Below are 16,102 nucleotides of genomic sequence, written 5' to 3'. Positions count from 1 at the left end.
CAACCCTCCGATGACCACGGTTATCAGTCCTTATCAGATACAGTCTACACTTTCCAAAAGAAAAGGGAAAATAAGATGTGTCTCCGCATGGTGGTGGTTTGTGTGTCCTTTGATGTGTGGAACCATTTGTGGAACCGTGGCTGCTCTTGAGATCATACAACTCGATAAAAACGAACAAAACCTAGAAACCGTACAAAACCGTACAAAATTGTGTCTTTCAATGAGATAAAGGTCTGTACTCTGACCAGTAGTCTGTTGTTATTAAAGCAGTAGTGCTACTGCACTTGCGCAGGTCTCCAATCGCTTCCTCCACTCGCAACATTAACAGCAGCTGATTGGCTTATTTTTGAGATGATTTGAAAAGATAAGACTGTAACTAGACGCTGTTTTAAACTTTACAAAAACTTCAAATTCCATTCCAAATTTGTACCTTAACCAATAATAAGTCTCCTTATTAATAATAAAGTCAACAAATTAGGGACTTTTATGGATAAAAAATAAACTGCAAAGTACGCTACATTGCTTTAATTATATTATACACAGCTTAGTTTGACAAAAATACTGGAAACTGAAGGTCAGATTATCATTTCAACAGCATGTTTTACATCATTGATAAAATGTAATAAAATCTTTACAGAGAGTTTGTAATATTTGGCTCTAAAATGTAAAATAAAGCATGAATTCTTAGCTTGTGTTGTCTACTGCTCTTGCGCAGATCTCCATTCAGACAACCAGGAGCTTTGTCCTCCCAATTAACAAGCATTACATTTTTCCCATTGATGATCTCAACAGCTGAGCCTCGTTCTCTTCTGTGTTGCGTTTTTGTGTTGTTATTTTGTTTTTTGTAGACATTTTTGTTGCTTGTGCATGATCCCCAGCCCCCCTGTCTTAGTATTATTTTGAAGATGCTGAGTGCCACATCAGCGATTCTTAAATGATCAAATCTTTAATATAAAACCTTATACAGCCTCAATAAATTAAAATGAGATTAAATTGATTGAATACCAAGCCTTACTGCCAGTTACTTTATACTGCAAAATATACTGCTATGTATAATATGTTTTAGGTTAATATGTAACATACGGCATTTTTGAAAAAAATATAGTGAACAAATTAGTATGTAAAATAAAAAATAAAAATAAACTGCATATTGTATGAAGTAAATTTTGTGTCAAAAGTTTTACATTAAAAAAAAAAGAAATCTGCAATCAAAATGTAAAAAATCAAAGTACAAATTATGTGTTGAGAAAAAATATATAGCAAATATTTTTAAATCTGCTTGGTTACTTTATTATCCTTTGCAGTTTTATGTAGTTTTAGCTCAGTTGTATGTAGCTTTAGTGCTGTTTTACCGCAGTTTTATGTACTTTAGCACAGTTTTATTGCAGTTTTATGTAGTTTTAGTGCATTTTAGTGCAGTTTCCTGAAGTACCTGCCGGTATCTCAGCCATGCAGGTGAGTTCAGGTGTGGCACACAGCTCTTTAAAATACCACCCCCTCCCCCCCCTCGCCACGCTCCATCACTCCCACGCCAGCCCTGTGTTAACTGTGTCGGTGTGCCGCTGGGCGCCGTTTCTCCAGCTCTAACCGCGTCTCCGTCTGCAGGAATGCCGCTGGACGTCCCCTCCTCCGCCCTGCGGATGTGGCAGATCCAGAACGGCTCCAGCTTCCACGGCTGCATCCAGAACCTCTACATCAACAACGAGCTGCAGGACTTCACCAAGACCCAGATGAAGCCCGGCGTGGTGCCCGGCTGCGAGCCCTGCCGAAAGATCTACTGCCTGCACGGCATCTGCCAGCCCGACGCCGCCGCCGGCCCAGTCTGCCACTGCCAGCCCGGCTGGAGCGGCCCGCACTGCGACCAGCCGGCCACCAGCCCCTGCCAGGGCAGCAAGTGAGTCGGCCACCGCCATCATGTTGGCATCATGTTCTCCTCCACCAGTCTTACACACTGCTTTTGGATAACTTTATGCTGCTTTACTCCTGGTGCAAAAATTCAAGCAGTTCAGTTTGGTGGTTTGATGGTTTGTGATCATCCATCTTCCTCTTGATTATATTCCAGAGGTTTTTAATTTGGTAAAATCAAAGGAATGTTTAAGTGGTCTCTAGACTGTAGCATTAAAAGCAAAACTTTTTTAAAAAGTTTAAAAAGTGCAAAAAGTAATTCTAGAACCCTGGTGAGATACTAGATTTCGCAGGACAGTAAAGACATGCAGTCCTTTTGTTAGCAGCAGACTCTGCATTGATTAACTAAGAGTTTTCTGTTTCCTGTAGGTGTGTACACGGGAAATGTGTTCCACTAGACACGCAGACCTACCGCTGTGAGTGCCAGGAGGGGTACCGCGGTGCCCTGTGCAACCAGCAGGGGGAGCTCTTCAATCCCTGCAGGAGGCTCCAGTGCAAACATGGCCGCTGCCAGGTATCAGACACTGGCGACGCCTACTGCCACTGTGAGAGCGGCTACACCGGGGACTTATGTGATGCAGGTGAGCACGACTTATCGAGGAGTATCTATAGTCTTACTGTTAGCTAATATTTATTAACGGTGAAATCCGGTGTAAATTGGACTTGGAGTTTCAACTTTAGCTTTAGCAGATGCTTCCAAAAGGCTTACGATGCTAGTGAGAGTGGCATAGCACTACCCATGCAAAGAAATGTACATTTTCACACCATTAAAGGAGAACTTCAGTTATACTCCAGTTATACGTACAGTAATTGTTTAATATTTATTAATTAAATATTAATTATAAATAAAATTGGCTGTGATAACACTTGTTTTATTGACTTACATCCATTAACTAATATAATATTTATCATTGGCAATACATTTTTACATGGATTAGAATTATTGACTTTTACTTTACATTAGGTATATTTATTTCAGTGAACGTGTACATGTTAAGTAAGGCAGAAGTAAAAATGCTAAATTTTAAATATTACATTAGTTAACGTACATTAGTAAATAAAATGAGTAACTGGCTACTGCCAGCCATTTATATGTATAAGTAATATTTAGTTAATAAATATATAACAATTACCGTATGCATAGCTTTAGTACATAAGCAAATGACAAGAATATTAACGAATGCAGTTTTTTATTAATAAAATATTAATTATTTATTATTCATCTTAAGAAATGCTTCACTTGTTACGTCAGTTTATCTACTTTTCTAGTGAAAGTAACATTAACTAATGCTGTTGTTCTGTTTTTAATTAACATTACCCAAGCATTGTTTATGTATTACCTTAGGTCTTGTTCATAGTAACTAATGCATTAATTCATGTTAGAGAATTAGTTAGTCAACACTTAATGTAAAGTGTTACCAGCTAATGTAAGAAAAAAATGTGTTAAAACAGAAAATGAACGTTAAATGCATGTGTTTTTCGTTCTTTTCAGAGTCGGAATGCCGCGGGGAGCCGGTGCGGGACTTCTACCAGGTGCAGCGCGGCTACGCCATCTGCCAGACCACGCGCATGGTATCATGGGTGGAGTGCAGCGGGGCATGCGACACGGGCGCCTGCTGCGCCAGCCAGAGGATGAAGCGCCGGAAATACACCTTCGAGTGCAGCGACGGCACCTCCTTCAGCGAGGAAGTGGAGAAGACGATCAAATGCGGCTGCGTGGGGTGCATGTAGCATGCCCCGCCCACCCCCGCGAGCGTGACCCCGCGAGCGTGACCCCACAAACCCCACCCCGCCGCCGTCTTCGCAACGTCTTCGCAGAGAGAAAAAAAAACTGGAGGGGGAAAAAGATCGAAAGCGAGAGAGACAGAGAAAGAGAGAGTGAGAGAGAGAGAGAAAAAGCCAGCGCAAGTAAGAGAGAGTATACAGAAATATATATTAAAAACCTATCTATATATTATGGACAACAACGTTTGTAAAATATAGGACTTTTCCTCCCTTTCCGAGGGGTGTACGTCATAAGACAAAAAAGAAGAGAACATCGAAAAAAAAAAACACGCGGAAAAACATTGTACCATTGTATCTGTGAAACTTTTTGAGTTTCTTTTTGTTTTAGTTTTTTTTTTTTTCACAAAAAGAGAAGCGAAAAAAAAGAAAAAAACGGCGGCTAAGAAGAGGTACGAGAGGTACGAGTTTCGAGTGTCTCCTTTTTCTCACCTGTCCGTATATATATACATATACATGTCCTGGAACATTCAGGATGATACAGAAAAGGGGTTGAATGAATAGACAGACTATAGACTTGGTAGAGTATTGTATTAAAAGAGTACCTTAATTAAGGTGGTGGGCAAAGAAAATAAAAAGAAGAGAAAGAAGAAGAAGAGGGAGAAGAAGACAAAGACCATGAACCCTGGCAGCATCTTTGATGACACTCAATGATAGATACATCATTCATTATCACAAACACCCACCAATCGTGACCATCCAGCCATCCAGGAACCAGGTACAGAGAAGATGATGATGCTGGCACTGGTATTTGCTTTTGTAGTCTGTCTGAATTGAAATGAAAGAAGTTAAAGCCTTCAAGAAGCTTTGAGAAGCTTGAGGAGTTGATGGATCATGAGTGAAGGGTACTGACGAAGATGTCAACCAGTCAACCATATTGTTCATAAAGATAATTGGTGGTAACAAGTCCTAAAAAGAAGGAACCCAGCCCTCATATAGCCTCCTACCGAATGGTATTGAGAGCCTGGTGCCATTACCTTGTACAGTTGCTTACATTTACCTACTTTTTTGAGGGCTTTTAGAGGACCAGCGTTCAGAAACCTCCATGGACCATCCGTTGAGCATCCAGTGAACATCCAGGCTACACAAACAAACTAATCTAATGTTCTCTCTGTTCTGCCTTTTTTTTGTTGTTCCTTTCGGTTCGTTTTTTTGCACTGTCATTTCCGTTCCCCAATGTAAACTCGAGGGCATGTCCAAGAAGCTAAAGGAGAGCTTCGAAGCACCGAAGCAGCAGCCGAAGAAGCAAGTGCAGGACTAGCGACGCCTAGCAACGCCTCATCGTGGAGTAGTAATCTCATTCAAGTTGCATGCATGCTCGTTGTGATGTGATGATGTCCACCATCACATAGGGACCGTAGTTTTAAAATAAAAATTAAAAAAAGTTCTTCGCAAATTGAATGCTGTTGAATATCGCAGAACACGCTAAGCTAAGCTAAGCACATCACGGCCTACGCTAGCAGATGTGTTTTGGGTTTGTTTTAAAATATTGTTTGGTTAATTTTTTGATTTTCTGGTAGTTTTAACCCTTACCTTACTCTTACCGAGGCATGTATGAGTCTACCAGCCCACCATTTGGCTTTACGAATGCCCCGTTTCTTTCGTTTTTTTTTTTTTTTGACGTTGTCAGAGGGGTTTGTTGTATAGCTGTGGTATAGAGTGGCGTCGATGGTTAATGGTTCCCACGCTGTACAGAAAAGCTAGTAGTGTCCTGTGGTGACCATTCTCCCAGCATGCATTGCCTTACCGATGGGAATTTTTAAACCTTTTAAACTTTCCTTCCCCTTCCCCTTCCTCTTATCGTTCCCTTCAATGTGAGCAGGAGGAATCTTAAGCTCCCCTCTCAAATGCCTGCAGTATTAAATGTGCAAATTTTATATTATTGCATGTTGAGAAGACTTGCAATTTGATATGTTAAGCGTCTTTACTTTATTATTGTTATTGTTTTTCTTTTTTGTTCATTCATTTCGTTCGCTTGTTCAGTTGTTCCGATTGTTCAGATTGTTTGATTGTTTGTTCGTTCTCTAATTTCAATGCTTTTTCGCATTGCTTTTCTTTATTTTGTTTTTTTTTCCTGATGTAACCTAACTCCTTTAGTCCTCTCTTTATACAGAAAATGCCTAACAGATTCTAATATATATTTGTATTTCATTTTGGTATAGTATTTTTATATGTTAAAGAGTTAATCTGTGTTTTTGAAAGTTAACTGTTGAAAAGGGCAGAACGACATTTGGTGGGCTTCCTTTCTGTGTTTTAAATTTTTTCTTTTGATTTGATTTGATTCGATATGATATAATATTGGTTCACTCACCTGCTCTCTCAGAGGCACAGTACGAGCTTTCAGTAAGAAGTAGTTTCGGTAGTAATCGGCCGCAAAAAAATAAGAAATAATAATAAAACGGACAGAAAAAGTAATGAAAGAAAGTAACAGCAGGCCTTGTTCTGATAGGAGCCAGCAGAGTGTTGATTTAGGGGAACATTTGATAATGTTGTATATGTTGTCTTCCATGTGTATTATATCACATCTAATACATTTTGAAGTTCTGCGTTGTTTTGTTTTTCTTTTTTATTTATTTTTAAAACTTCTAAAAAGGCTTTTCCTGATCTTGAAGCGGCAGAATAAATAACATTTCTGGTTTTCAATAATAACAATTTTTTTAAATGGTGAAAGCTCTCTTGTGTGAGATATTTATGATATCATGATATCACTTTATAGAGGTGATGTGGGCTGGCTAACCAACACATTCCGGTTTCACAAAGCCAAGGGGGGGGGGGGGTTGGGTTTGGGTCAAGAGGCCTCAATATAGGACTGCAAGTAGACGAGAAGATCGTACCATGGATTTGGAGTACCTTGGGTGAACCTTGGGTCATGTTTCATGTTTCGGTGAACTCGTGGTTAACATAATTTCTTTTGTATTTCTTTTATATATATATATATATAAATGTTTTAGTTTTGCTCCATAACCAGTTTCCTCCCTTTCAGAACCAACGAATGCATACACTGGGTTGCCCTTTCCGCTACGTTACCTTCTGAGCGAGCGAACGTAGGTGCCAACTTCATAGACTTGTAACTACAAGACTTCCTTAAAAACAAGAGAAACCTTTTCGTCTACCTAGATATTCAGAGAATCGTCTACTTTAGTGAAGTGGTAACTCTTAGCGGTTATTTGATGTGTGATCTGTCTGTTACTCCGCCGCCACTCTACTGCAGGTGGTTACTGAGGTGTTGTTTCCTTTTTTGCGTGGATCAGGCGCTGAATAAAAGACAGTCCGATCCGTTCTCTGCTGCTGTGGATAATGATAAAAACGCTCATTTTATATCCCCATTCAAGCCTTGTCTACTATTTAGAAGGGGCGCGTGAACCACGTTTGGCGTTCACGTCGTCCCCGAAGGTGTGTTGCATGGTTCCAATGCACTTCCATCCTCCGGAGAGGGTCTCCGGTCTTCTGTTCTTCTGGGGAAAGGTCTCGGCCGAGCCCGTCACGGACCCTCTATCTTTCTAAGCTATACTCATAAAAACATGTATTGTGAACAATGCAGTGTCTCTGTTGTATTGATGAAAAAAAGTGCTGCAAAAGCTCTTACTGTTTGTTACCTTCAGATGTGCTTCTGTTGCTTTTCGTGCGTCTCCGGGATTTTGATGGTTATAATTGATAATTGCAGTAATTCTGAATGTAAGTAGTGCCACCGACAAAATGTTTACTGAGAACTCCACCCTTTTCATTCATTAAAATGTGTGTGCTTTTATTAAAATTATGTAAAACTCTGTGCCACTTTATGTTTTTTGCTTCAGTGTTTCACTATTTATTGTATATCATCGCTGTCCAATGAAAAACACTTATATCCATTTTTGTTGATTTTTAGTTTACTGCAAAATTTGGACAAACTGTCCCTTATACTGTGCCACAATTTCTAGATGAAAGGACCAATTGAAATTCATTAAAATGACCTGATATAAACTCCTTTTGCATTGACTTCCATTGAAAGTTTACAAGGTTTTTTCTCTATCCTGTAAAGTTTCTGTTTTGGAGATAAGTGTTTTTTATTTGACAGCGATGATATATGAAATTATAGAATTACAGAATTATAGAAGGGGGTCTAGAAGAATTGTAAACTCTGTAAAATAGAAGTTTTTTAGAAGTTTTTAGATATGCTGAACTTTTCCAGTGCGTCGGATGCGTTTTTAGACAGTAAACGAATAAAAATTAATATAAATATATATTACATTCTCAATTACACTTCATTCTTAATACATTACATTCTATTGCACATATATTACATTATTGAGGCTATTGCAATTTTTTTCTTCAACTGGAACTCAACTTGCTAATTGATGAAACGTATATCGATGACATGATTACTTTCTCGAGTATTCAACCTCAACGTTGGAGTCAGGAGTGGAATGAATAGACAGGCTATAGACTTGGTGTAGAGTATTGTATTAAGAGTAATTATGAATTATTTGAGGTGGTGGACAATGAAGACGAAGATCTTTGATGGCACACAGTGATTGATAGATATATAAACACACAAACACCCACCACTCATGACCCACCATCCAGCCATCCAGCCATCCAAGAACCAGGTACAGCAGGAGAGATGATAGTCACTGGTACTGGTTTTGTAGTCTGTCTGAATGGAAATGAATGGACCTAAAGCCTTTAAGGAGCTTTGAGAAGCTTTAAGAGTTGATTGGTCGACTGTTCTAAACTACACCTCGTTCTAAATATAATTACTCGACTTCACTTAATGAACTTCACTCTACATGTATTACTTTCTTGGTTGCTTGACTTCATTCTAAATGACTTCATTCCTAATATATTACATTCTCAATTGCTTGACTTTGTTCTAAATATATTGCATTCTAAATTACTCAACTCGACTTTGTTCTAAATGAACTTCACTCTACATATATTACATATCGGTTGCTCGACTTCTAAATGACTTCATTCTTAATGTTACATTCGAAATTACTCACCTTTGTTCTTAGTAAACTTCATTCTTAACTCGACTTCGCTCTAATAGACCATCATTCTAAATATATTACATTCTAAATTACTCAACTTCATTATGTCCCATTACTTTTGTCCATATGGTGTGATATGTTCAACCATCAATCAGCCACTTAAACAATAAATCAATAAAACAATATGTTGGAGCCAGTTTTAGTTTCCTTAGATTAAATTCTTATTTTGGTTAACTTACTTTGGTTTGCTGGCCTCAGGCCATGGACTTTTATTTTGACACAGTTTTTGGTCACCTGACCAGGTAAAGATGGCTGCCTCTCACTTAGTAGACAGTCTCAGTTAGACAAAGAAAAGGGTTGTAGTGATATAGATTTTTACCGCTTTAACCACTTTAAGCTTGAATATTTGGAAGCCTTTGAACTTGGAAAAATAATTACTTAAGTTTATTCTTTAAACTTCTTTATGTTGAGTCTTTATATTTGGTTTACTTTGCATTAGTTGGATAACAAACAATTTAGATTGCTTCACTGTGTAGCACCTGTTTGGCTGCCTATACCCTCTCCCTTCTCCCTGCTGCTGCCTGCCTGCCTGCCTGCCTGCCATTGCCCTTTCCCTCTGCCTGCCTGCTACTTACCTGCTTGTGGCCTACTTACCTCCATCTTCAACATCTTCATTCATCTGGACCAAGGTATGAACAACAGCTGTACACAGTGTTTAAAGATAAGCGCGTGACAACCACTATACTACATTTACCTTTTTAAAGATTTGATTGACTCGAAACTGGAACTCACACAGATACTACATCAACCAGCAACCCATACAGATACTATAGTAACCAGTAACCCATACAGATACTATAGAAACCCACACAGACACTATAGTAACCCATACAGATACTATAGCAACCCATACTGGTACTATAGTAACCCACACAGATACTACATCAACCAGCAACCCATATAGATACTATAGTAACCCATACAGATACTATAGTAACCAGTAACCCATACAGATACTATAGTAACCCATACAGATAATATAATATAGTAACCCACACAGATACTACATCAACCAGCAGCCCATATAGATACTATAGTAACCAGTAACCCATACAGATACTATAGAAACCCATACAGATAATATAATATAGTAACCCACACAGATACTACATCAACCAGCAGCCCATATAGATACTATAGTAACCAGTAACCCATACAGGTACTATAGTAACCCAAAGCCAGAAATTAAACCCCACATTTGGCTAAACTAGCTTAGCTTTGATGTTGTTTTTAGCAATTAGCATTTAGCCCAGTGTAACAGAAGACTAGATTATTAAACTCTAATTCAGACACAACTGACTGTATCCTGCCTTAGAATCATCACTGAGTACACCTGAGTACACATTTATTTATAATTTATAGCAAAAACCAGAATGTTTTTAAGCTACTCACCTCCACCTAAAAGGCTGCATGTACTTCCTGTGTCATCTGGTTCAAAGACAATGTAAATAGCAGTGCTGCCCCCCTGTGGCTAAAGTCAGTATAGTTTAGTAATAAGTTGAATATTGGTATAAACTTGAGAACTTAGAACAAAACATATAGAAACTTTAATCTAAAAAAGTAGATTAAAGAGGATTTATTAACTTGTTAACTTTATTCTTTAATTACTTTAATAATATAATTTAATAATAACTACATTTAAGGAATATAAAACTCATGAAAAATAATCTAAATTATATTAGATTACTTATGACATGTTGCATTTAAGGTGGAATGCAAAACTTAAAGGAAAATAAATTAAACTTGTTAGCTACTATATTAAATAGTAAATAATATTTCTGCCCTCATGTGGACAAACTCAGTATTACAGCATCTCTGATTAAATAATAAATAAAAAATTCAAGGATTTGAAGTGCAATATACACAGAACAGGCAAAAAGTTTGGACACACCTTCTTTTTCAATGCGTTTTCTTTAATTTCATGACTATTTACATTATGCCAAAGGGTCAATGTTTTAAATAATTAAATGAAGCAGTAATGTCCCCATTTGAGGACGCAGGGTCTCAAGAGGATATATATATATATATATATATTTCCATAGTGTCCACCAAACGTTTTCTCATTAGAGGCAACTGTATGATGAAATCTCTGCTTACTGTAACCGGATTCCGCACTGTAAGACTAGATGTAAACGTACATTAGGACTGAATGATGAGTTAAGAGTTATTAAACCCTGAGAATTCCCTGCGCTCATCTCATGCTGAAGGAGCTGAGTCGCCGGGACTGGAAAAACCACAGGTCAACAGACACTCAATCTGCTTGCCCAGAACCTAAAATTAGGACGTTGTTTACGTCTGGGGTTCACTGAAGTGCTGCAGAGACATGGAGCTCCAAAAATAGACGGTAAATATTAGAAGCAGGGTCTTCGATGTCAATTAAAACACTAGCTGGTCCAGAAACAGGCAGTTCAGAGCTCGACCATCCGGCATGGACTTCACAGCGTACTACCTGCCAACGCAATGGGAGGTGGCGTGGAGGAGAGAGAAAGAGAGACGGAAGCGAGTGATGCAGGAAGGTGGGGAGAGGGCTGTGGAGGAGCACAGACGTATGCAGTGGATCAGGGCCTACAACGACAGGAAGATGGCGTTGAAAAAGAAGGAGAGGGAGGAGAAAGAAGAGACAGAGGCAAAGGACAAGACGGAGAACATGGAGAACGACCAAGCGAAAGAAGAAAAAGACCCAGAAAAAGAAAAAGAGAAGCTAGAGACGACCGACTGCAAGCAACACTTGTACCCTACCGAGGTCTTCAAAGCCCTGGAAGCCCTGAGGCAGTTCTCCGTCCTCACTGACCTGACCTTCAGTGTTGATGGTGGGCATTGCCTCCGGGTCCACTCCCTGGTCCTGGCTGCAGTGAGCACCACCGTCCAGGAGATGCTCAAAAAGAGGATGGATAAAGAGAACGTGAAAAGTAAGATGTTTATAAGACTAGGTCCGGAAGTGACCAAACTCGGTCTGTGCGCAGTGCTGGAGTTCGCCTACACCGGAACCATCGACTGCCTCAACCGAGACTCTCTGGTTCAGGTTCGGGCAGCTGCCCTCAGCCTGGGCATTCCCAGAGTTCTGGAGCTCTGCGGAGAAGAAACGGAAAAGGAGGAGAAAAAGAGGAAGAAAGATGGAGGCAAGAAGGTGGAGGAGCGAAAGAAGGTGGAGGAGCGAAAGATGGTGGAGGAGCAAAAGAAGGTGGAGGAGCGAAAGAAGAAGCTCTCCGCAGAAGAACAGATGGAGGTCAGTCTGTGGAGCATCCAGAAGCTCTGGGCGGAGGGCGTAGGCTGCGATGTGGAGCTGGAGGCTGAAGGTCATGCATTCAATGGTAAGGAGATGTGGAATCTGTTGGCAAAGGTGAAACTGAAACTTCATGTGAAGCGATTCCCTTAAGCACTTCAGTTTAGAAGGGTCAGAGAACTGCTCAGAGAAAGGTCACATTAAAAATATGTTTACACCTTAATAAAACGTACATTACGTTACATTACATTTGGCAGATGCTTTTGTCCAAAGCAACCTACGAATAATGATGTGCATTAAGTAATAGAGGACATAGAAGTTAGGACATAGAAGAAGATAAAAACAAAGGGAAATAGAGGGATAGACGAGGAAAGGAAGGAAGAAGGAATTGAGGATAGAAAGAGTTTAAGATTGGTAGAGGTGTTAGGAGAACACTTAGTGTTCTTCTCAAAGCGTGTTGAGCTGACTAAATATTGAAGGACATATTTTATATATATATATATATATATATATATATATACACACATACTGTAGATGTTGGGTCCACTCATACACTATATCTCCAAGTTCCAAATAGATTTGTTGTTGCACCCATTGCTGACACAGATGTGCAAAGTCTGCCAAAGGTACTGCCAATTGAAAAAACCCAATACTATACTATACTAATATAATATGATATTGTATATCTGCAATTGTCAGTTGTCTCACCATCTATAGGTAGAGGCATACAGAGTATTAAGTTCATTCCTACTTAATGGCAATGGTCAAAGCCAGATTGGCACAAAGAGCTTTTAGAGCTTTTAGTACGGCTTGCCTCAAACCACCATTCCTTAAAACCAACAGAAAACAAACTTCCTGACTTTCCTCTGTCCAAGGACCAAAGTGGAGGAAGGAACTTGTGGGTTCCTAAAGAGTTCCTAAACTAAACATTAAAAGCAAATCAAAGCTTGCTGTATCTTTTGGTCCTAGTCTCTACAAACTAGCTCTAGATATTTTAAGTAAATGACAAAGCACTTTGTAAGTCGCTCAGAATAAGGGTGTCTGCTAAAAATCCCTAAATGTAAATGTAAACATATTAACAGTGTAGAAATTCCAGGTCCAAGACTTATCATCCATGGATTTACTGTTGTTGACCATGAGTCCCTTTTTTCTGTCCTCTTCCAGCACATAAGGTCCTCTTGGTGGCAAGCAGCGACTACTTCCACGGGATGTTCATCAGCGGTATGAAGGAGAGTCGCCAGGCGTCGGTGTCCCTGATGTTGATAGGAGCACCCGAACTTGAAGCCCTCATCCACTGCTGCTACACTGGAACATTGGTCCTGGGCTGGGACTGCATCTTTGAGATTACCTGCAGTGCCCTTCAGTTCCAGTTCCAGCCCGCCCTCTCGCTTTGCCTTGGCTTCCTCTGGCAGCACATCGACCTCAACAGCTGCCTGGACGTGGCAGCTTTTGCTGAAGCGTACATGATAAGCGACTTGCTCGAAGCGGCCGAAGACTTCGTCCTTCTGCACTTCCACGAAGTCGCGGACACTCCCAAGTTTCAAGACCTTCCAGCACAGAAGCTTCTAGACTTATTGGAACATGACGGCTTGTGTGCTCCCTCCGAGCTGGCTGTTTTTAGGGCGGTGGTGACGTGGATTGAGGCGGACCCAGAGGAGAGGTTGCCTCTCGCCCAGGGGTTGATGGCAGGGGTGCGCTTCCCACTTATGACCTTCAAGGAGTTCCGAGAAGTTCGAGCCGTCAACCTGCAGATGGAGTGCAGCAGCGATTGCAGCATTGAGCTGTACGGTTCAGCATTGAAGGAGTTTGGATTTGGAGTTTCCTGTCCTAAGGTGCAGCATCGGGTACGCCACCCCAAAGATGCCCTCGTTCTGGTGGGCGGCGATAAGCTAGAAGATGGACTACGGCTTCCGAGTCGAGAGCTGTGGTTCGCTAACTCCATGCGTAGCTGCCTGGGAATGGTGAAGGAGATGGAGTGGAGGATTCTGGGAGAAATGCCAGAACAAGCCAGATTCAGGCATGGAGTGAGTGTCTTTGACGGGAAGGTCTATGTAGCGGGAGGTTGCCACTACTATGCAACGGCAAATACAATGAAATCTGTGTACAGGTACGTAATATTAATACATAGCTGTTAATGTTGTGTTGCCAAAACAACCTAGGTTTAGGCCATACTTCAATGCATCAGAAGATATTTAAAGTCCTGTAATTAACATTACATGAGCATCAATAAGCCTTAAACCACATTGAGATGTTCATTGCTACATTACACCTTGTACCTGTGTCACATTTTCACAGGTATGATCCGTTGAAAAACTCTTGGGAGAGGCTGGCAGATATGCTGGAGAAGAGGAGTAGCTTCATCATGGTGGTGAGAAGAGGTATCCTGTACGCTGTTGGCGGAGACCGGGACATTAACACCAACATGGACACCGTAGAAAAGTACTCTCCAGACAAGGATACATGGAGGTAAGAAGCAAAACATAGTCATAGAGCCCAATTAGCACTCTTATTCTTATTTACTTGTTCAAATAAACACTGAAGGTACTTTTCTGTTGCCATATTTGAACAAACAATTTCAATTGCTGAAATTCTGGTGCAGCTTTACTCCATTTTTTCAACTGTAATTCCCACTATTTATAAAAAAGTGATTGTGATTGTTCCAATGTTTCAAAGCCAAGGCACTAAAACAACACTGTTTTAAAAACACATTATAATTCTTATTAGGATTATTTCCATGATGCATGGGTTTGATCCCGCGATTCTTTCTTTCTTGGGTTTCCTGCTTTGAGATCAACTGTTCTGCAATTGGGTTCAACAACCCTCTGGGCTGGAGAGCTACTAGTCTGTACTATAGCTTCTCTATCCCATTACACTTCACTTTCCTAAGCAGAATTTTTTTTTTGTGGCCCGCCACGTAATGGCTTGAAAAATATCAAGCTTAGCCTATTTCCCGTTTTTTGTCCTTTGCGTTGCAGCTATGTGCAGCCGCTGGACCAGCCCCTGAGCGGTCATGCCGCCACCGTGTGGGAAGGCGAGATTTTCATCTCAGGAGGTTTTAACTGTAAGTACCAGTGCCTGGTCTCCATGCTGCTGTACCACCCGGAGCGTGGCACCACCTACCTGGCAGACATGGCGCAGGACCGGGCGCTGCACTGCATGGAGCAGCTGGCTAATCGCTTCTACGTTGCTGGAGGAGCCTGTAGCCTGAACAAGTTCTACACCAACCAACTCTCCTGTGAATCCTACGACCCCATGACCGACACCTGGACCACGTTCACGCCGCTGCCCCAGGCCCACGTGGGCGCCGCCTCCGCCGTGCTGGAGGAGAAGGTGTACGTTCTGGGCGGGTACTGCCAGGAGGACTACACCGAGGCCCGGATGGTGCACCGCTACGACCCCGTCACCCTGCGGTGGGAAAGCATGGGTAACCTAGTAGGTCCTGTCTCAGATCTACGGGCCTGCGTCATCCGCCTACCTGAGGATCTCAGGAAGTGATGAGATACTGAGAAGAATTTAACCCTTTGAACTCTGGTCTGTTTTGGTGTGTTTTTGTCTCCGTTTTTGTTTTCAGTTCCTCTTTCAGGACAGTAATTATATCAGACAGACACATTCTCTGATCTCTCTTACTCCAGAAGACGTACATTTAAAATGTAAAAGGAAGCAGAAGTGTTATATATTTCCTGGAACTGATCATGTTTTGCTCAAAATTTTACCAAGTGCCTGTTTTTTTTTTGTTTTGTTTTTTTTTACCTATTTTTGAATGTATAGACTTTAAATATATTCACTCCTATAAGATATATTTAAAAAAAATGGTTAGACTAGAGTGTTAATGAGTTAAAAGCATAAGAATATTGATATATAGTTCATTTCATGGCTTATTACTTTGACATGGAGATATTAGGTTTTTGCTTTTGTTTTTGATTTTCTGAGACTGCAGTGAAACTGTGTTAGAATTAAAAAAAATTTAGTATAGTTTTACACTGTGTATTTGTGTATTTTCACTTTATTATTAATTCTAATATTTAAAAATGTTATTTTACATTAGAAACATAATACAATTTTGGGGTTTGTGTAGTGTAAACTAGCTTAATTTTAGATAAATTAATCAATTAAATGTTTTACATTTTATTACGAATAGCTGCATTTTACTACTGGTGTCTATTAT

At 40.3% G+C, this 16,102-nt stretch overlaps 2 protein-coding genes across 5 annotated transcripts in view; both read left to right on the top strand.

Moving 5' to 3' along the window:
* Positions 1–7,456, top strand: part of slit1a (slit homolog 1a (Drosophila)) — a 148,104-nt gene extending 140,648 nt beyond the window's left edge. For all 4 annotated transcript variants that reach the window (XM_049472119.1, XM_049472118.1, XM_022682113.2 and 1 more), the window contains 3 exons: positions 1,606–1,894; positions 2,275–2,486; positions 3,398–7,456. In XM_049472119.1, coding sequence (XP_049328076.1) covers positions 1,606–1,894; positions 2,275–2,486; positions 3,398–3,636 — 740 coding nt within the window. In that variant the 3' untranslated portion in view covers positions 3,637–7,456. The remainder of the gene's footprint in view (positions 1–1,605; positions 1,895–2,274; positions 2,487–3,397) is intronic.
* Positions 7,457–10,489: 3,033 nt separating this feature from the next.
* Positions 10,490–16,074, top strand: si:ch211-63p21.8 (kelch-like protein 33). Its single transcript, XM_049472145.1, has 5 exons — positions 10,490–11,859; positions 11,917–12,025; positions 13,102–14,044; positions 14,233–14,403; positions 14,913–16,074. Exons 1-5 carry the CDS (start codon positions 11,143–11,145, stop codon positions 15,430–15,432), a joined length of 2,460 nt encoding a protein of 819 aa, XP_049328102.1. The 5' UTR covers positions 10,490–11,142; the 3' UTR covers positions 15,433–16,074.
* Positions 16,075–16,102: the final 28 nt, after the last annotated feature.

The sequence above is a fragment of the Astyanax mexicanus genome, chromosome 25 (genome assembly GCF_023375975.1).
Source record: "Astyanax mexicanus isolate ESR-SI-001 chromosome 25, AstMex3_surface, whole genome shotgun sequence".
Taxonomy (NCBI): domain Eukaryota; kingdom Metazoa; phylum Chordata; class Actinopteri; order Characiformes; family Acestrorhamphidae; genus Astyanax; species Astyanax mexicanus.
The sequence above is the reverse complement of the archived record's forward strand: the minus strand, read 5'-3'. Positions and strand labels throughout refer to the sequence as shown.